The sequence below is a fragment of the Theropithecus gelada genome, chromosome 19 (assembly GCF_003255815.1).
Source record: "Theropithecus gelada isolate Dixy chromosome 19, Tgel_1.0, whole genome shotgun sequence".
NCBI classification, from domain to species: domain Eukaryota; kingdom Metazoa; phylum Chordata; class Mammalia; order Primates; family Cercopithecidae; genus Theropithecus; species Theropithecus gelada.
Genome location: NC_037687.1, coordinates 1,555,577 through 1,574,734, shown reverse-complemented (window position 1 = coordinate 1,574,734; position 19,158 = coordinate 1,555,577). Strand labels below are relative to the sequence as shown.

General features: G+C 55.4%; 2 protein-coding genes across 4 annotated transcripts in view; both read left to right on the top strand.

Moving 5' to 3' along the window:
* The window catches only part of TCF3 (transcription factor 3), a 47,633-nt gene extending 43,888 nt beyond the window's left edge, over positions 1-3,745 (top strand). The window contains exons 19-20 of one of the 2 annotated variants that reach the window (XM_025367370.1): positions 1,174-1,319; positions 1,667-3,745. In XM_025367370.1, the coding sequence (XP_025223155.1) occupies positions 1,174-1,316 (143 nt within the window). In that variant the 3' untranslated portion in view covers positions 1,317-1,319; positions 1,667-3,745. Of the gene's footprint in view, positions 1-591; positions 819-1,173 lie in introns of both variants that reach the window. The other variant, XM_025367372.1, reaches the window with a different exon arrangement.
* Positions 3,746-7,215: 3,470 nt separating this feature from the next.
* On the top strand, positions 7,216-14,526 carry LOC112612362 (cytochrome b-c1 complex subunit 10). Of its 2 annotated transcripts, none has more exons than XM_025366795.1 (3): positions 7,216-7,352; positions 12,754-12,902; positions 14,121-14,288. In XM_025366795.1, exons 1-2 carry the CDS (start codon positions 7,303-7,305, stop codon positions 12,872-12,874), a joined length of 171 nt encoding a protein of 56 aa, XP_025222580.1. In that variant the 5' UTR covers positions 7,216-7,302; the 3' UTR covers positions 12,875-12,902; positions 14,121-14,288. The 2 variants fall into 2 exon arrangements, with proteins under 2 accessions (XP_025222580.1, XP_025222581.1); XM_025366796.1 differs by having other exon boundaries at positions 7,223-7,352; positions 14,010-14,526.
* The last annotated feature ends 4,632 nt before the right edge of the window (positions 14,527-19,158 follow it).

Genomic DNA, 19,158 nt, shown 5'->3' with positions numbered 1-19,158 from the left:
ACCTTGGTTCTTCCCGGGTGTGACCACATCCACAGCCTCCCCTAGAGCTGAGTCTGAGGGCACTTGCACCTGGGCAGCCAGTCGCACACACACAGGCGCCCGCCATGGGGCTCTGCTGCATTCCAGGGAGCACATTCCCCACGCACACAGAGGAGCACATTTTCATGCACGTGACAACACACAGCAGCATGTGAACCTTCAGTGCTGGCCACAGCACCACCAGCCATGTGCTTGCACTGCTGTGCCCAACACCAGCCATGTAGCCGCACTGCTGCCCACACCAACACCAGCTGTGTACCTACACTGCTCTGCCCACACCAACACCAGCCGTGTACCCTCACTGCTGCCCACACCACCAGCCATGTACCCTCACTGCTGCCCACACCAACACCAGCTGTGTACCCTCACTGCTGCCCACACCAACACCAGCTGTGTACCTACACTGCTGTGCCCACACCACCAGCCCTGTACCCACACTGCTGCCCACACCAGCACAAACACAAGTAGCTGGATACCCTCTCCACAACCCAGCCCCGCCCTCCCACCCAGCCCTGGCCCGTCACTAACAGAGGCCTCGGTGCTGTGACCCAGCAGTACGGAGGAGGTGCTGTCCCTGGAGGAGAAAGACCTGAGGGACCGGGAGAGGCGCATGGCCAATAACGCGCGGGAGCGGGTGCGCGTGCGGGATATTAACGAGGCCTTCCGGGAGCTGGGGCGCATGTGCCAGATGCACCTCAAGTCGGACAAAGCGCAGACCAAGCTGCTCATCCTGCAGCAGGCCGTGCAGGTCATCCTGGGGCTGGAGCAGCAGGTGCGAGGTAGGCTCCCCGGCCAGGGCGGCCCCAGCACCCTCTCCCCTCCCCACACCCAGCAGCAGATGCCGGGGTCCTCCTGTGCTTGCCGGCCCCGGGCTCTGTCCGTGTCTCTCTTTGTGACTGGATTCAGACCCAGTGACGTTCCACAGACACCGTCTGATCCCACTGTCTTCTTTACAACCCCCCCACCCCATCCCCCCAGCCTTCTCAAGGAAGGAGGTGAGAGCCGGAAATGCAGGAGACCACACGTGGAGCCCTGCCCCCACCCTGTCCTCCCCGACATCCTACCCCCCACTCCCACCTCACATCTTCCTCCTCCCGGGGACCGTCTCCCACAGAGCTCTCCCCCTCCCCCCAGAGCGGAACCTGAATCCCAAAGCAGCCTGTTTGAAACGGCGAGAAGAGGAAAAGGTGTCGGGCGTGGTCGGAGACCCCCAGATGGTGCTTTCAGCTGCCCACCCAGGCCTGAGCGAAGCCCACAACCCCGCCGGGCACATGTGAAAGGTATGCCTCCATGGGACGAGCCACCCACTCTCAGCCCTGTGTGCTGGGCCCAGAACAGCCACTCGAGACCCCAGGCTTCGTCCACGTCCACACCTCACACACCTGTTGTCAGCATCGAGCCAACACCAACCTGACGAGCTTCGGAGTGATGGGGGCGACCAAGGTGACGCTGGGTCCAGGAGCTCCCTGGGACCCTGGCCCACCCCTCCCTGGCCTCGCTCCCCCTGTCCTCGAATCTCAGCCACCGTGTCACCCTGTGACTTGCCCCGTGGATCCTGAAACTGCGTCTTGGCCCTGTTGCCTGGGCTGAGAGGACCTTTTTTTTTTTTTTTTTTTTTTTTTCCCAGTAAACAAAACCTGACAGCGAGCAACAAAACATATACTTTGTCAGAACAGAAAAAAAAATGCCTTAACTATAAAAAGTGGAGAAATGGAAACATATCACTCGAGGGGGATGCTGTGGAGACCTGGCTTATGCTTCAAAAGCCACCAGCAAATTGTGCCTAAGCCTAATATTTTTTTTAAGGAAAATAAAAAGAACATTAGTTATAAGATTTTTTTTTTTTTTCTTCTTAATGTAGATGAAAATTAGCAAGGATGCTGCCTTTGGTCTCTGGTTTTTTTTTAAGCTTTTTTTTTGCATATGTTTTGTAAGCAACAAATTTTTTTGTATAAAAGTCCCATGTCTCTCGCTATTTCTGCTGCTGTTTCTAGACTGAGCATTGCATTTCCTGATCAACCAGATGATTAAACGTTGTATTAAAAAGACCCCGTGTAAACCTGAGCCCCCCCGTACCCCCCCCCCGGAAGCCACTGCACACAGAACGGGGACAGGCAGTGGGTCTTTTGTTTTTTGATGTTGGGGGTTCTCCTCTTGGTTTTGTCACGTGGAAAGCGATGCGTGGGCGTTCCCTGATGAAGGCGCCTTGGGGTTTCCCTGCCGCATCCTCTCCCCTCAGGAAGGGGGCTGACCTGGGCTTGGGGGAAGGGACGTCAGCAAGGTGGCTCTGACCCAGGTGACCCTGCCAAGCAGCTCTGGCCCCCAGGGCTACTCCACACGATGTCCTCCCCAGGCCCCCATAAGCTGCTCTCCCTTGGAACCTGCACACCTCTCCGAAACGGGGCATGTTGTTGGGACCAGTGACCCCTGGCATGGGGACCACACCCTGGAGCCGGGTGCTGGGAACCTTCCTGGACACCCTGTCCTTCACTCCTTTGCCCCAGGGACCCAGGCTCGTACTCTGAACTCTGAGGGGACGCGGCTCAGGAGCCAGCACAGGACACCCCCACCCTACCCCCGCATGTCCCCATTACACCAGAGGGCCATCGTGATGTAGACAGGATGCCAGGGCCCTGGCCGGTCTCCCGCAACGCTGGGAAGCATCCCTGGGCCTGGGGCCATACCTGCTGCCCTCCCTCTGTGGGGCCCAAGGCAAGAGTGGCTGGAGCCGGGAGACTCTGCTGGTGTGAGCCCCACGAAGGCCTTGGGCTGCGCAACCCGGCTGCAGAACCAGCAGGGTGGCCCCTCGGGCCCATCTGTGTCCTGTGTCCCAGCACCCAGGCCTCTCTCCAGGTCCCCTTTTCTGGTCTCTTGCCATGAGGGTAACCAGCTCTTCCCAGCTGTCTGGGGACTGTCTGGGGTTTAAAACTGCAAGTCTCCTGCCCTGAGATTCCGTTCACTTCCACACAAACTAGGGTGACGGTCACTGTGGCACCCAGGTGTGGGCTGGGCTAGCCGGGCACCTTCATGTGTTCTTCATGCCCCTCCCTGCATTGAGGCCTTGCGGACCCCCGGGCTGGCTGTGCTCACCCCGGCTGCAGGTCAGGCGTCTGCCCCTGTGCCACCCCTGAGACTCCCACCGTTACCCCCAGGAGAGCCTGGACTGCCTGACTCCCCTCCCCAGACTTGCTGGGGAGCCTGGGCCCCATGGCAGATTCAAGGGAAACCGCGAGGCCAGCTCAAGGCCTGGGATCTGCCTCCAGTCCAGGCCAGGTGGAGGGGAGGGGCTGTCTGCCACTCTCCCTTCTCTGGGGTTCCCCCTGCGCCCTGGGGATTTGGTCTCTTAGGGAACCTGCCTCTGTCTTCCTCTTGGTCTGATTCCGGCCCTGCCCCTAGGTCTGGATGGGCAGTGGCCCCGTAGCCTCTGGAACTGCGCGTTCTGCATAGAATTTAAACGAGATTCACCCGGTGCCAGGAGGGAGAAACAGCAGTGTCGGGGAACCACAATTATGGGGGGAGGTGGGGGTGTGCTCTGAGTGCCTCAAGATGGTTTTCAAAAAAATTTTTTTAAAGAAAATAATTTTATACGTGTCAACACAGCTGGCTGGATTATTGGGACTTTTAAACGATCCTCTTTAAAGTGGATTCAGAGACCTGTCCTGTGTATAACAGCACTGTAGCAATAAATGTGACATTTTATAACGATGCTCTGCAGTCCCTGCATTCTTTCTGGTGTCACGTGTTTAGGAAGGGAAGTGGGGGGCAGGGTCAGAGGTCTTGCCCTAAACTCTCGGCCCCTGACGTTCACCTTGGTGGGTGCAGCGAGGACTGTGGTCTGCCCTGTGCACTGGGCCTCCTCGAAGTCACTCCTCACTCTGAGGGGCCCGCAGCTCCCCGGGCAGCTGGGAACCTGCACCTGTACCCAGGGCTCCAGGCCACCTGGAAGCAGGATTGGCTTCCGGAGAAAAGCAACTCCCTGGGGGCTGCACTTGGGCGCATCCAGGACCTGTGGTCCTCCCAGCCCGAGGGCTCCCGATCTCCCAACGTCCCCCCGGGCTGTTGGAACCCACTTCACTGCCCCTTCCTGCTCCTGAAGTCTGAGCCTGTCACTGCTCCTCTGGAACCTTCCACGGCCCCTTGTTGCTGGCAGCATCAACTCTGCACTCCCCCGTGGGGCATTCGTGATGTCCTCCACAACCGGACACCCACAGAACCATGGACAAGGCTCTCTGGGGGGAAGAGGTGTGGCAGGACCCGTCGGGGCACTGCTCATCCTAAAGTGCCCACTGGCATGTGCTGTTGTGTCCAGAGGCTTCCCTGCTCCATCTCTTCGAGGACACAGCTGGACTGCCCTGGTCCCCTGTGGGGCTGGGGTGGAAGGAGTGCCTTCCTGGCCACTTGAGGGGGGTGGCCCCCAGGAGAGAGCCCTTTGGTGCACAAGTGCCTTAGGGAGAAAGCCAAGCACAGTGACTCATGCCTGTCATCCCAGCACTTCAGGTGGCTGAGGTGGGAGGATCTTCTGAGGCCAGGAGTTCCAGTCCAGCCTGGGCAACATAGTGAGACCCCATGTCTATTTTTTTTTAAGGGGAAGAGAGTGGCCAGGAGTTGACAGAAGGTGCTGAGGGAGCCCTGTCCACCACTCAGCACCCAGCTCGCCTCTACATTCATGCTGGAAAACAACTTTTAAAATATGCATTGGCCAGGCGCGGTGCCTCACACCTGTCATCCCACCACTTTGGGAGGCTGAGGCGGGTGGATCACTTGAGGTCAGGAGTTTGAGACCAGCCTGGCCAACATGGTGAAACCCTGTCTCTACTAAAAATACAAAAATTAGCCAGGCATGGTGATGCATGCCCATAATCCCAGCTACTTGGGAGACTGAGGCAGGAGAATAGCTTGAACCCAGGAGGCAGGGATTGCAGAGAGCCGAGATTGCACCACTGTGTTCTACCCTGGGCGAGAGAGCAAGACTGTCTCAAAAAATTAAAATTAAATTGGTTGTGCCTGGTGACACACACTTGTAGTCCCAGCTACTTAGGAGGCTGAGGTGGGAGGATCACTTGAGACCAGGAGCTTTCGGTGGCAGTGAACTGTAATTGTACCACTGCACTCCAGCCTGGGCAAGAGAGCCACACCAGACCCTGTCTCAAAAAAAGGTGGAGGGGGCATCCAGATGGTCCAACAAAATAACAAAAACCGGCTCAAGAAACAAAAAGGAAGTTCTATGTCATGTTGAATGGCTTCAGGCACAGCTGGATCCAGGCATCATTACAAATCTCTCTCCATCTCCCAGCTCTTGTGTATATCACTCTCACTCTCTGGTGAACTCTTCCTTTTTGAGATGCAGTTTCACTCTTGTTTCCCAGGCTGGAGTGCAGTGGCGTGATCTCGGCTCACCACCGCAACCTCCGCCTCTCGGGTTTTCAAGTGATTCTCCTGCCTCAGCCTCCCGAGTAGCTGGAATTACAGGCATCCGTCACCATGTCTGGCTAATTTTGTATTTTTAACAGAGATGGGGTTTCTCCATGTTGGTCAGGCTGGTCTCGAACTCCTAATCTCAGGTGATCCGCCCACCATGACCTCCCAAAGTGCTGGGATTACAGGCGTGAGCCACTGCACCCGGCCCCTGGTGAACTCTTACTAAACTGTGGCATCTGGAAACTGGGCTGACATTCCAGCAGCCCTTGTGTTCCTGTCCTTTCTCTTAATAGTCATTATGTCAACCCCTGCATCCCACTTTTTTAAGTTTCCAACAATGGGAAGAGTCTTATTCAGGTGTTCTCTGATCCCAAGCTCAAAAACCCCAAGGCAACTGGAAAGTTCTACAAACAACGCCCAGCCCGATGGCTCATGCCCAGCACTTTGGGAGGCTGAAGTGGCTGGATCACTTGAGGTCAGGGGTTCAAAACCAGCCTAGCCAACATGGTGAAACCCGGTCTCTACTAAAAATACAAAAACTAGCTGGGCATGGTAGCACGTGCCTGTAGTCCCAGCTACTTGGGAGGCTGAGGCAGGAGAATCGTTTGAACCCGGGAGGTGGACGTTGCAGTGAGTCGAGATCGCCTCATTGCAGTCCAGCCTGGATGACAGAGCGAGACTCCGTCTCAAAAAAAAAAAGAAAAAAGAAACAGTTCCCAGACTGTGGTATCCAAAACCTATTTCCGGCTCCCACCTTGAGTCCTTGACCAGGGATAGGGATGGGTTAGCACCCGCAGCCCCGAGAGAGCTGCAGGCTTGGAGAGTACTGAGGGCCGACCCCAGCAGTACAGGACAGGCTGGGCAGACAGACGAACCCATGGTGTCCGTTCCTTATCACGAGGCCTGCAAATGAGGCTGGCACCCCAGGGACAAATCACGCCCAGTTCCCCGTCTAGGTTATGGCCTTTCCTTTCATGCTGTAAAGGTGCCTGGGGGTCAGGCAGTCCAGGAGGGCTTCCTGAGGGAGGCGACTCTTGAAAATGGGGGAAAAGACAGAAAAGTGCCATGGCGGTGTCTGGGAATGTGCCCCTCTTCCTTCTGCCCACACCGGCCCGGTGTGCATGGGGAGGCTGGAAGCTGGGAGCTGAGTGAACATGTACGGTGCTGCGCCGGGTTGTGGGAGAGCAGAGGAAGCAGGGACTGGAGAAAGGCGAGCCCAAGCGAGCCTGGTGCGGTGGAAAGCAGGAGGCAGAAGGACCTGCCTGTCATCAGCTAAGACCATTCAGAGACGTTCACCGTGCAAGGAGCCAGGCCTCCCTCTGCTGCCTGAATGAGGAATCACCCAGGCTCGCAAACGAAAACCTGCAAAGTGATTTCCGACAGCCTCCAGGCAACTGGCAACTTTGAGGCTCAGGGAAGCACTGCCGCTCGGCCAAAGTCCTACAGCGAATCAGGAACAACGCCTGACGCCTCCAAAAGTGGGCTCCAGTCCCAGCTCTTCCCCTCTGTGTGACTCTGGGCAAGACGCTACCCCGCTGGACGTCCTGGCACATGCTAGGCGCATAAAATCATTGGCAGGTAGGCCCGTGGAGCCTAGAGGCAAAATCGGCCGTCAGAACACGTGCCCAAAATGCCCCGCCCTAACCCCGCCCACTCCGGGCCACCTCTCCCTGGTCGTCCAACCCTCGCCGGAAGTTACTGTAAGCGGCTTCCGGGTCTGCGCGCACAGCGGCGGATGATTTCTTTTTTTTTCCTTTCCCTGCGCGCGTGCGCGCCGCGGTCGCGCCTGCGCAGTGTGGCCGGGTCAGCCGGACACGGTCACCCTGAGGGTGCGACTCCGCCGCGATGGTGACCCGGTTCCTGGGCCCGCGCTACCGGCAGCTGGTCAAGAACTGGTGAGGACGTCGCCCCGCGGCCCCATCCGCGCTCCCGCCTCGGCCCACCCCCGCGCCGCTGCGTTCCGTGTTTGTGCGCGTTTCCGGGGGCTGGGCCCGGCCCAGGTCCCTTGTTGTGCCCGGTGACAGAGGGGGAAACTGAGGCCGAGAGGCGGAGCGGCACGTCCCGGCGTGAACGGGACGTGGCAGACCCAAGGCCAAACCCCAGCATGTCTGGCTCCAAGCCTCAGTTTCCCCGTCTCTACTGGGGGGTCCGGGTGGTGACCCCTTGGACGGAAACGCCCAGAAGGCGCCGAGCCCCGATCCCCAGCCCAGCACTCGCGGCATCTTCGGCCTTTGCCATTATTTTGTTTTTTATGATTTTTAACAAGGAACGTGACAGCTGCAGCTGTGCCTGATCCCACGTGGGCAGCTGGCCGGCACAGGGGTGGCCCCCATAGAAGCCGGGCTGGGGGTGGCCTCCGTAGGGTTGTCTCGTGTTTCCAGGTGGGTTGCTAAGAAGCAAGGCCTGGCTGGGTGCGGTGACTCCCGCCTGTGATCCCAGCGCTTTGGGAGGCCGAGGCGGCCAGATCACCTGAGGTCAGGAGTTCGAGACCAGCTTGGCCAACATGCTGAAACCTCCAGTCTCTACTAAAAATGCAAAAATTAGCCAGGCCTGGTGGCGGGTGCCTCTAATCCCAGCTACTTGGGAGGCTGAGGAAGGAGAATTGCTTGAACCCGGGAGGCAGAGGTTGCAGTGAGCCGAGATTGCGCCAATGCACTCCAGCCTGGGTGACAGAGCAAGACTCTGTCCCAAAAAGAAAAAAGAAAAAAAAGCAGCAGGGCCTTAGCCGGGCGCAGTGGCCCCAGCCTGTGATCCCAGTGCTTTGGGAGGCCCGGGCAGGAGAATCACTTGAGCCTGGGAGTTCAAGACCAGCCTGAACAACACAGCAAAACCCCATCTCTACAAAACAAAAAATTATCAGGGCATGGTGGCGCCTGTCTGTAGTCCCAGCTACTGGGGAGGCTAAGGTGGGAGGATCGTTTGAACCTGGGAATTTGAGGCCAGCCTGGGCAACACAGCAAGACCCTATCTCTACAAAAAAAATTAAAGCTGCTGGGCACTGGGGCTCATGCCTGTAATCCCAGCACTTTGGGAGGCTGAGGTGGGCGAATCACCTGAGGTCAGGAGTTCGAGACCAGCCTGACCAACATGGAGAAACCCCGTCTCTACTAAAACCACAAAAAATTAGCCGGGCGTGGTGGCGGGCAACTGTAATCCCAGCTACTTGGGAGGCTGAGGCGGGAGAATCACTGCAACCCAGGAGGTGGAAGTTGCAGTGAGCCAGGATTGCACCACTGCACTCCAGCCTGGGCAACAAGAGTGAAACTGAAAAAAAAAAAAAAAAAAAAAAAAGCTACAGCCGGGCGTGGTGGCTGACACCTGTAATCCTAGCACTTTGGGAGGCTGAGGTGGGCAGATCACCTGAGGTCAAGAGTTTGAGATCAGCCCGGCCAACATGTTGAAACCCCCATCTCTACTAAAAATACAAAATTAGCCAGGCATGATGGTGCGTGCCTGTAATCCCAGCTACTTGGGAGGCTGAGGCAGGAGAATCGCTCAAACCCGGGAGGCGGAGGTTGCGGTGAGCTGAGATTGCGCCAATTTACTCCAGCCTGGGCAACACCCGTTTTTAAAAAAGAAAAAAAGCAAAGGCTTATGATTGGCAGTGTGTCCGGAAGCCAGAACATACTTCCTCCATCCCAGACTGGGGGACAGGTTGGGGACAAGGTCTGGACGGTGGAGCTGACTGGGACCATCAAGGGGAACGTGATAGTGGCGTTTTATAGCGTGGGTAACTCAGGCCTGGGATGAGGAAGCCTGCTCCTAGCTGAGAACCCAGCAGCCTATAGTAGCCAATGCAGCCCCTCGCGGGTGCAGCAGGTCCACTTCTGTGTCCAGTCACAGTGGGAACCACCCGTCATCCGTGCTTTCATCCAACAGCAGGCATTTATTGAGCACCTACTATGTGTTAGGGACACACCAATAGACAGAACCCTTGTGGGCGGACATTCTGGTTGGCGGGCAAGGAAAAGTGAAGAAATGAGACCTGTGGTGTAGGGCTGACCTAAAATAAGTGGGAGAGGAAGGGGTGCACACACCTGCATGCAAGGGGCCGTGCAGGGCTAAGCCACCAGACAGTGGCTTTGGGAGGCCAGGGAGCAGGTCTCATCCCCAGGAGGCACTGTGGGGTTGTGTCTCAGAGTCTCAGACTCAGGACTGGGAGGGCCACAGTTCACCAGCTGGGGACCCTGCAGTCCACACCCGTTCTGGGCCCTGCTGGGGCTTGGTTTGAGGAAGGGGTTTTCATGGTGGCGAGGTCGTTGGTCAGTGTGGTCATGGTCTGTACATCCTTCCTCGGTGGCTAGTGGAAATCAGGTTTCGTGGGCTCTTCCCACACTGTCCAAATCCACAGGGTCCTACATGGGGTGACCAAGATGATAGGGGAGGAGGAGGCCGGCCCAGTGGACATTTTTATGGCAGGCTTCTCTGGTGGTTAATAACCCAGGGCTGGGCATGGCGGCTCACACCTGTAATCCCAGAACCTTGGGAGGCTGAGGTGGGTGGATCCCTTGAGGTCAGGAGTTTGAGAACAGCCTGGCCAACATGGTGAAACGCTGTCTCTACTAAAAATACAAAAATTAGCCGGGCATGGTGGTGGGCACCTGTAATCCCAGCTACGTGGGAGGCTGAGACAGGAGAATTACTTGAACCCCGGAGGTGGGGGTTGCAGTGAGCCGAGATCACATCACTGCACTCCAGCCTGGGTGACAGAGCGAGGCTCTATCTCAAAATCAAACAAACAGACTTACCCAGAATGCCATCAAGATACAGGTATAAAGATTCCTGCCCTGTTGGTGGCATCTGCCTCTGAGCCAGGTTGCAGGAGCAGCTGTGCGTACCACCAGCTGGTGAGCGGGCACCTGGCCTGCACTTGGAGAGTGTCTCTGGTGAGGCCCTTGGGGCAATGTGTGCAGGGTTTGTTCATCCGCCTTCTCTGCCTCCAGGAGGAGCACCCCTTGCCACCCCAACATCCCAGCTATGTGATTCGCTTTGATCCAGGGAGGTGAATCGGATTTTTTTTTTTTCCCGAGACATAGTCTCACTGTTGCCCAGGCTAGAGGGCAGTGGTGTGATCTCAGCTCACTGCAAGCTCCACTTATAGAGTTTAAGTGATTCTCCCGCCTCAGCCTCCCCAGTAGCTGGGACTACAGGTGGGCACCACCACACCTGGCTAATTTGTGTATTTTTAGTAGAGATGAGGTTTCACCATGTTGGCCAGGCTGGTCTTGAATTCCTGACCTCAGGTGATCCGCCCCTCTCGGCCTCCCGAAGTGCTGGGATTACAGGCGTGAGCCACCATGCCCTGCCTGGAATTGGATTTTAATTTCAGCCCTCTGTTGGCCAGCAGTGGGCCTGCAATTGTTATCTAGTGCTGTGTACATAAGTAATGGTCTCCCGGCCGGGCGCGGTGGCTCAAGCCTGTAATCCCAGCACTTTGGGAAGCCAAGGCGGGTGGATCACGAGGTCAGGAGATCGAGACCATCCTGGCTAACACGATGAAACCCCATCTCTACTAAAAAAATACAAAAAACTAGCCGGGCGAGGTGGCGGGCGCCTGTAGTCCCAGCTACTCGGGAGGCTGAGGCAGGAGAATGGCGTAAACCTGGGAGGCGGAGCTTGCAGTGAGCTGAGATCCGGCCACTGCACTCCAGCCTGGGTGACAGAGCGAGACTCCGTCTCAAAAAAAAAAAAAAAAAGAAATGGTCTCCCGAAATTAGCCGCTTAAACCAGCAAATACTTCTTATCTCACAGTTTCAGTGGGTGCACTGCGCCGACTCCTCAGGCTCTCTTATGAGGCTGCAGTCTCATCCGAGGGCGTGACCGCGCAGATCCGTTTCCGAGATCCTTCACAGGGTCGTTGGCTGGGTTCATTTCCTTCTTAGCTGGAGGCTGCCATCAGTTCTCTGCCACATGGGTCCCTTCATAGGGCAGCTCACAGCATGGCAGCTGGCTTCTCCAGAGGCAGCTAGAGGGTGCACAAAGGTGCCCAGGATGGAAGCCAGTCTTTTTCTTTTTTTTTTTTTTTTTGAGATGGAGTCTCACTTTGTCACCCAGGCAGGAGTGCAGTGGCGCAATCTCAGCTCACTGCAACCTCCGCCTCCTGGGTTCAAGCTATTCCCCCGCCTCAGCCTCCTGAGTAGCTGGGATTACAGGCATCCACTACCACGCCCAGCTAATTTTTGTATTTTTGTAGAGATGAGGTTTCACCATGTTGGCCAGGCTGGTCTTGAATTCCTGACCTCCTTGGCTTCCTGAAGTGCTGGGGTTACAGGCGTGAGCCACCACGCCCAGCCTCTTTTTTTTTTAATTTTAATTTTAATTTTTTTTGAGATACGGTCTCATATTCACCCAGGCTGGAAGGCAGTGGTGTAGTCACGGTTCACTGCAACATCGGATTCCTGGGCTCAAGAGGTCCTCCTGCCCCAGCTTTCCTAGTAGCTGGGACTACTGGCATGTGCCACCACACCCGGCTAATTTTTTTTTAATTTTGTGTAGAGATGGGGTCTCTGTTGTCCAGGCTGGTCTCAAACTCCTAGGCTCAAGTGAGCCTCCTGCCTCAACCTCCCAAAGGGCTGGCATTCCCCTTCTGAGCCTCCGTACCTGAAGTCAGTCTTTTCTCACCTGGCCTCCGCAGTGAGGCCCCATCGCTCGTGCTGCGTTCTGCGCATTAGAAGCCCGTGCCCACCTTCACACTGTGCGAGGGCGTGAACGCCAGCAGGTGGGCTTGCTGGGCCTTCCTACAATCTGCTGGTCCCAGGAAACTTGGGGGAGCTCTCACAGCACACGCCGTGGTGGGCAAGAGCGTGGGCTTGGAACCCGAGGCCTCGATCCTCGCCAGCTGTGTGGCCTCAGGTGAGGGTCTTGCCCTGTCTGTTGTTTGGTGTCCTCACCTGGGCATAGGGACTGTGATGGCGGCACTTCCCTGAGTCTTGCTGCTGTGGCAGGGATGGATGAATTTCTGCAGACTGCAGCAGACTGGACCCATCATCATGGTGGCTGGAAACTTACAAACACCTACACATGCCCCAGGCCCAGCCTCCCGCCAGTAGCGCTCCCACCCCGGGAGCCCCTGGAGCAGTTACTGGAGATGCAGAAGCCCGGCTTCCTGAGGGCCAGCAGTGTGGGCAGGGCCTGTGCTGTTGGTGCCAACCCGCAGGGCCCACAGCAGTTGGTGGACACAGGCGCCAGGCCCACGCCTCAGCCATCACCGCTCAGGACAGGGGGCCAGGGTGGGGCAGGAGAGGCTCTTGGAGAAGGCGTCCAGAGCAGGCCTGACCATCCCCTCTCCTCTCACAGGATCCCGACGGCCTACATGTGGGGCGCCGTGGGCACCGTGGGGCTGGTGTGGGCCACCGATTGGCGGCTGATCCTGGACTGGGTACCTTACATCAATGGCAAGTTTAAGAAAGATGATTAATTACACTGGCCCTTCGCACACCCCTCTGGTAAGTTTCAGTAGGCTGTGGTGGGTGGACTGCATGCTGGCCGGATGGTGGCCAAGGAGTGGGTTCTCCAGGCTCCCAGAGCCAGGGCGGCAGGCCTTACCGTTTCCCCTGGAGAGGCCTGCATGGGAGTGGGGCCCTGGGTGCCCTCTCTGGCACCTCCTGCCCACGGGCACAGAAAGGTCACCCCACAGCCCTGGGTTGTGTGACTGGAGCATGGGCCCTGCCCTCTCTCTGGACAATCTCAGTTAGTCTTTGAGGCACACCCTGCTTCCATCTCAGTGGGCACCCCAACCTGAACTGGGTGGGGGGCCCATGTTACAGATAGACGGGGAATGTGGAGGCTGGCCCACAGCGGCTGGCCACCCGACGAGCTCTTGCAAGCACCTGTGAAGCCCTGGACACATCCACACGTTTCTCCAGCATGCCAGCTGCCCTCTTCACCACAGTGCCTGTGGCATCTGACCGGTGCCCACATGACAGTCCCACGTGGCCCGGCTCTTACACCCCCATTTTCCAGGTGCCAGCCTGAGGCCTGAGGCCATGCCACTCTGTTTGAACCTGGGCCTCAGAGCGCTGCTCCGGTCTGTGTTCCTCCCTGCTGCATGGACCCTGGGGCCTGTGCCGTGCCGGTGTTCCTGCTAGGCTGCTGTCCTGGGCCACTTGCGTAGCCAGCTTCATATGGAAGGGAATTTTCTTTTCTTTTCTTTTTTTTTTTTTTTTTTTGAGACGGAGTCTTGCTCTGTTGCCAGGCTAGAATACAGTGGCGGGATCACAGCTCACTGCAACCTCTGCCTTCCGGGCTCAAGCGATTCTTGTGCCTCAGCCTCCCGAGTAGCTGGGACTACAGGTGTGTGCCACCACACGCAGCTAATTTTTTTTTTTTTTTTTTTGAGACAGAGTTTTGCTCTTGTTGTCCAGGCTGGAGTGCAGTGGTGTAATTTTGGCTCACTGCAACCTCCACCTCCCGGGTTCAAGCGATTCCCTGCCTCAGCCTCCCAAGTAGCTGGGATTACAAGCATGAGCCACCACACCCAGCTAATTTTGTATTTTTAGTAGAGACGGGGTTTCTCCATGTTAGTCAGGCTGGTCTTGAACTCTTGACCTCAGGTGATGCGCCCACCTCGGCCTCCCAAAGTGTTGGGATACCAGGCGTGAGCCACCGCGCCCGGCCCGGAAAGGACACTTCTACTCACCCTGCCTCGTCTGCTCTCCTTCCAGGTGCCTGGTGGCGCCAGCTCCTCCCGCCTCAGCGCCTGCTGCATCTGGAGCAGCCCAAGCCTCAGGATGGACATGAGGAAATCCACAGCTCAACTTCAGACCTCTTATGTTTCTGAAAACAGCTTGGATCTTTTAATGCATGTTGCATTAAACCTCCCTGAAACCTGCTCCGTGCCCGGATGTTGATCATGCTGGTGGCTTGGTTACTGTGACTGTAGCTGGAGTGGCACAGGTGACCCAGGGGTCCTTTCAGCTCCAAAATGTTACGAATCTAGGAGAGTTTCCCAATGGCTGGCGGAAACTGCCTGTTTAAAATGTTTCTTAAGTAATATCTGCAGTGCGTTTATCCATTGCTGCCTTAACAAGTTACCCCACACGTAGTGGCTTAAAGCACGAACGTTCACTATCTCACCGTCTGTGTCAGTCTGGGATTTGGGAGTGATGGATCTGGGTGGTTGTGGCCCAGAGTCTCTCATGAGGTTGCAGGTAAGACATCAGTCACGGCCACTTCATCTGAGGAAGGCTCAACTGGGGCTGGAGGAGCCACTTCCAAACCAGTGCCCTCAACTTGGCTGTCGGTGACAGCCGCAGTTCCTTCCCATGGGGACCCCTACACAAAGCTGCTTGAGCATCCTCACAGCATGGCCGCTGCCTTCCCCGGAGCAAGTGAACCAAGGTAGAGGAAGGCGAAAGCCACAGTGCTTCTATGACCCACCCTGAGAAGTCTCATGTGGTCACTTCCGCCACACTGTGTTTATCAGCAGCAAGCCCCTGAGGTCCAGCCCACATGCAAAGGGAAGAGAATGGGGTTCTGTGTTTTGAAGGGAAGAATATCAGAATTGGTAGACATTTCAAACTATCACGTTAGGGTCACAAAAATGAACAGGCTGGGTGTGGTCGCTCACGCCTGTAATCCCAACACTTTGGGAGGCCAAGGAAGGGGCATCATTTGAACCAGGAGTTCAGTACTAGCCTGGGCAACAAAGAGGCCCCCGTCTCTGATAAAAAGAAAAAAAAAATGACAAAATAAAAATGAACAGGTACAAAAAGAGTATATGGTGCAAAGTCACACTCCCTGATACAGCTGCCCAGTTTTTTCCAGCTCTTGCCAATCTCTGAGCCGAGACTGCCCCACTGCACTCCAGCTTGAGCAACAGAGTGAGACTCAAAAAAAAAAAAAAAATCCTTCTAGACATACTCTCTGCATACATAAGTGTGTTGATGGAAATAGCTATTGTATCAGTCTGCTAGGGCTGCCATAACAAAATCCCACAAATCTTGCATGGCTTGAACAACAGAAATTTATTTTACTTATTTTTTTTTTAAAGGCAGTCTTGCTCTGTCGCCCAGGCTGGAGTGCCGTGGCACGCTCTTGACTCACCGCAACCTCCGCCTCCTGGGTTCAAGTGATTCTCCTGCCTCATCCTCCTGAGGAGTTGGGATTACAGGCGTGCGCCACCACCACGCCTGGCTAATTTTTTGTATTTTTAGTAGAGATGGGGTTTCACCACGTTGACCAGGTTGATCTTGAACTCCTGACCTCAGGTGATCCGCCTGCCTCAGCGTCCCACAGTGCTGGGATTAACAGCTGTGAGCCACCGCTCTGGGCCTATTTATTTATTTAGTTTTGGAGACGGAGTCTCACTCTGTCACCCAGGCTGGAGTGCAGTTGCATGATCTTGGCTCACTGCAACCTCTGCCTCCAGGGTTCAAGCGATTCTCCTGACTCAGCCACCCGAGTAGCTGGGATTACAGGTGGTCGTCACCACACCCTACTAATTTTTGTATTTTTAGTAGAGATGGGATTTTGCTACGTTGGCCAGGCTGGTCTTGAAATGACCTCAGGTGATCTGCCCGCCTCGGCTTCCCAAAGTGCTGAGATTACAGGCGGGAGCCACGGTGCCTGGCTGGATTTTGTTTTGATTTTTTTTTTTTTTTTTTTGAGACGGAGTCTCGCTCTGTTGCCCAGGCTGAAGTGCAGTGTCACAGTCTCGGCTCACTGCAAGCTCTGCCTCCTGGGTTCACACCATTCTCCTCAGCTTCCCGAGTAGCTGGGACTACAGGCAACTGCCACCACGCCCAGCTAATTTTTTGTATTTTTAGTAGAGATGGGATTTCACCATGTTAGCCAGGATGGTCTCGATCTCCTGACCTCATGATCCTCCCACCTCGGCCTCCCAAAGTGCTGGGATTACAGGCGTGAGCCACTGCACCCGGCCTGTTCTGATTTTTAAAAAAACATTGTCCAGGGGTCTGTGCGTGGTGGGTCACGCACCGCTGCACTCCAGCCAGGGTGACAGAGCCAGACTCTGTCTCAAAAAAATATATGAAAATTAAAAAACAAAATTGACTGTAGGCTAAGTATAGTGGCCCACACCTGTAATCCCAGCACTTTGGGAGGCCAACGCGAGAGGATCGCTGGAGCCCAGAAGTTTAAGGCTGCGGTTAGCTGTGACTGCGCCGCTGCACTCCAACCTGCATGGTAGAGTGAGACCCTGTCTCAAGAAAGAAACTGTATGACTCGAGCCCTGAATCTGTAGGTTACCAGACCCCAGTAGCAATGAACTTCCCCTGCCTATTTCTGTGTCTACTGTCCTGGCACTTCAGTCCTGGAAGGGAAGGCAGAGGCTTCAGCATGGTGGCACCGAGGCCCTCGCCAGCCCTGGAGGCGACAGGAGCCAGCCTGGCTGATGGGGTCCTGTGATTATTGCCACGTTTAGTTACTGGACTCAGCTGTAAAGGGGAGCAGTCTCTTGGCCCCATTAGCCATTTATTCAGTCATTTATTTCTACCAGCATCCACTCGAGGACATTTACTTTTTTTTTGTCTTTTTTTTTTTTGAGACAGAGTCTCGCTCTGTCGCCCAGGCTGCAGTGCAGTGACACAATCTCGGCTCACTGCAACCTCCGCCTCCCGGGTTCAAGCGATTCTCCTGCCTCAGCCTCCCGAGTAGCTGGGACTACAGGCGCCCGCCACCACGCCCGGCTAATTTTTTTGTATTTTTAGTAGAGACGGGGTTTCACCGTGTTAGCCAGGATGGTCCCGATCCCCTGACCTCATGATCCACCCTCTTCGGCCTCCCAAAGTGCTGGGATTACAGGCGTGAGCCACCGCGCCAGGCCTTGATGACATTTTTTTCTATAGAGTATAAATCATTTATAAACTTTAATTTCGTTGCTCAAGTTGTCCTCCATGTTTGGCCATTGTGAGCCCCTTCCAAATGGCTTCCTACGTCCATTTGATATGTCCCGGGTCATTTTTTGTTGTTGTTATTGAGGCGAAATTCACATATTATAAAATTAACCATTTTAAAGTGTACAATGGAGTGTGTTAATACATTCACATTGGTTTGCAGCCTGCCCAGCCTGGAATTGGCCTTTTTTTTTTTTTTTTTTTTTTGAGATGAAGTCTCACTCTGTCACCCAGGCTAGAGTGCGGTGGCGCGATCTCAGCTCACTGCAAGCTCCGCCTCCCGGGTTCACGCCATTCTCCTGCCTCAGCCTCCCGAGTAGCTGGGACTACAGGCGCCCGCCACCACACCTGGCTAATTTTTTTGTATTTTTAGTAGAGACGGGGTTTTACCGTGTCAGCGAGGATGGTCTCGATCTCCTGACCTCGTGATCCGCCCGTCTCGGCCTCCCAAAGTGCTGGGATTACAGGCGTGAGCCACTGCACCCAGGTGGAATTGGCCATTTTAACGACTATTTTATTTACTTACTTATTTTAGAGAAGGTCTCGCTCTATCACCCAGGCTGGAGTGCACTGGCACAATCATAGCACAATTTAAAAAATAATCTTGGCTGAGCGCGGTGGCTCACGCCTGTAATCTCAGGACTTTGGGAGGCCAAGGCAGGTGGATCACCTGAGGTCGGGAGTTCGAGACCAGCCTGACCAACATGGAGAAACCCCGTCTCCACTAAAAATCCAAAATTAGCCGACGTTGTGGTGGGTCCCTGCAGTCCCAGCTACTTGGAAGGCTGAGTCAGGAGAATTGCTTGAACCCGGGAGATGGAGGTTGTAGTGAGCCTAGATCGCGCCATTGCACTCCAGCCTGGGCAACGAGAGTGAAACTCCAACTCCAAAAAAAAATTAAAAATTTAAAAATAAAACAAATAAATAATAATCTCCCAGCCTGGCGTGGTGGCTCACGCCTGTGATCCCAGCACTTTGGGAGGCTGAGGCAGGCAGATTGCTGGAGCTCAGGAGTTTGTGACCTGCCTGGGCAACATGGTAAGACCCTGTTTCTACTAAAAATACAAAAAATTAGCCAGGCGTGGTGGTGCACACCTTTGGTCCCAGCTACTTGGGAGGCTGAAGTGGGAGGACTGCTTGAGCCTGAGGGGCAGAGGTTACAGTGAGCCAAGATCACGCCACTGCACTCCAACCTGGGCAACAAAGTGAAACCCTGTCTCAAAACATAATAATAATCGCCCTTGCATGGGGGCAGGTCCTTGCACTGGCTGCCCTAGCCAAGTACCATGGCTGGTTCTGGGATGTAAATGCCTGGCTTTGAGTCCACGGAATAGACTTTCCTGTCTCCTGAGAGCACTGATTCTTCCAGGGCAGCCCAATGCTCTGGGGCCTCGGTGTTAGGCCACTAACCAGCTAACTGACCACTAACTGAGCTTCTCAGGAGACAGAGCTGGCTGTCTCACCTCACCTCACCACAAGGTGGGGTGAGCGGGTCATCCGACCATCATCCACCCATCCATCCTGATTTATTCAGTGCTTCTGTGGTCAGCACAACATCCTGACACTGCACGTTCGGGCTCACACCTGTAATCCCAGCACTTAGGGAGGCCAAGGCGGGTAGACCACTTGAGGTCAGGAGTTCGAAACCAGCTGTGTCCAACAAGGTGAAATCCCATCTCCTCTAAAAATTCAAAAAAATTAGCCGGGCGTGGTGGCAGGCACCTTTAATCCCAGCTACTTGGGAGGCTGAGGCAGGAGAATTGCTTGAACCTGGGAGGTGGAGGTTGCAGTGAGCCGAGACCACGCCATTGCACTCCAGCCTGGGCAACAGAGTGAGACTCTGTCT

What these genes read in the sequence shown, in the direction of transcription:
- LOC112612362 (XM_025366796.1), top strand. Translation starts at nt 7,303, where the DNA reads ATGGTGACCCGGTTCCTGGGCCCGCGCTACCGGCAGCTGGTCAAGAAC. An exon ending in CGGCAGCTGGTCAAGAACTG is followed by an intron (nt 7,353 to 12,753) that starts GTGAGGACGTCG and finishes CTCCTCTCACAG; the next exon opens with GATCCCGACGGCCTACATGT.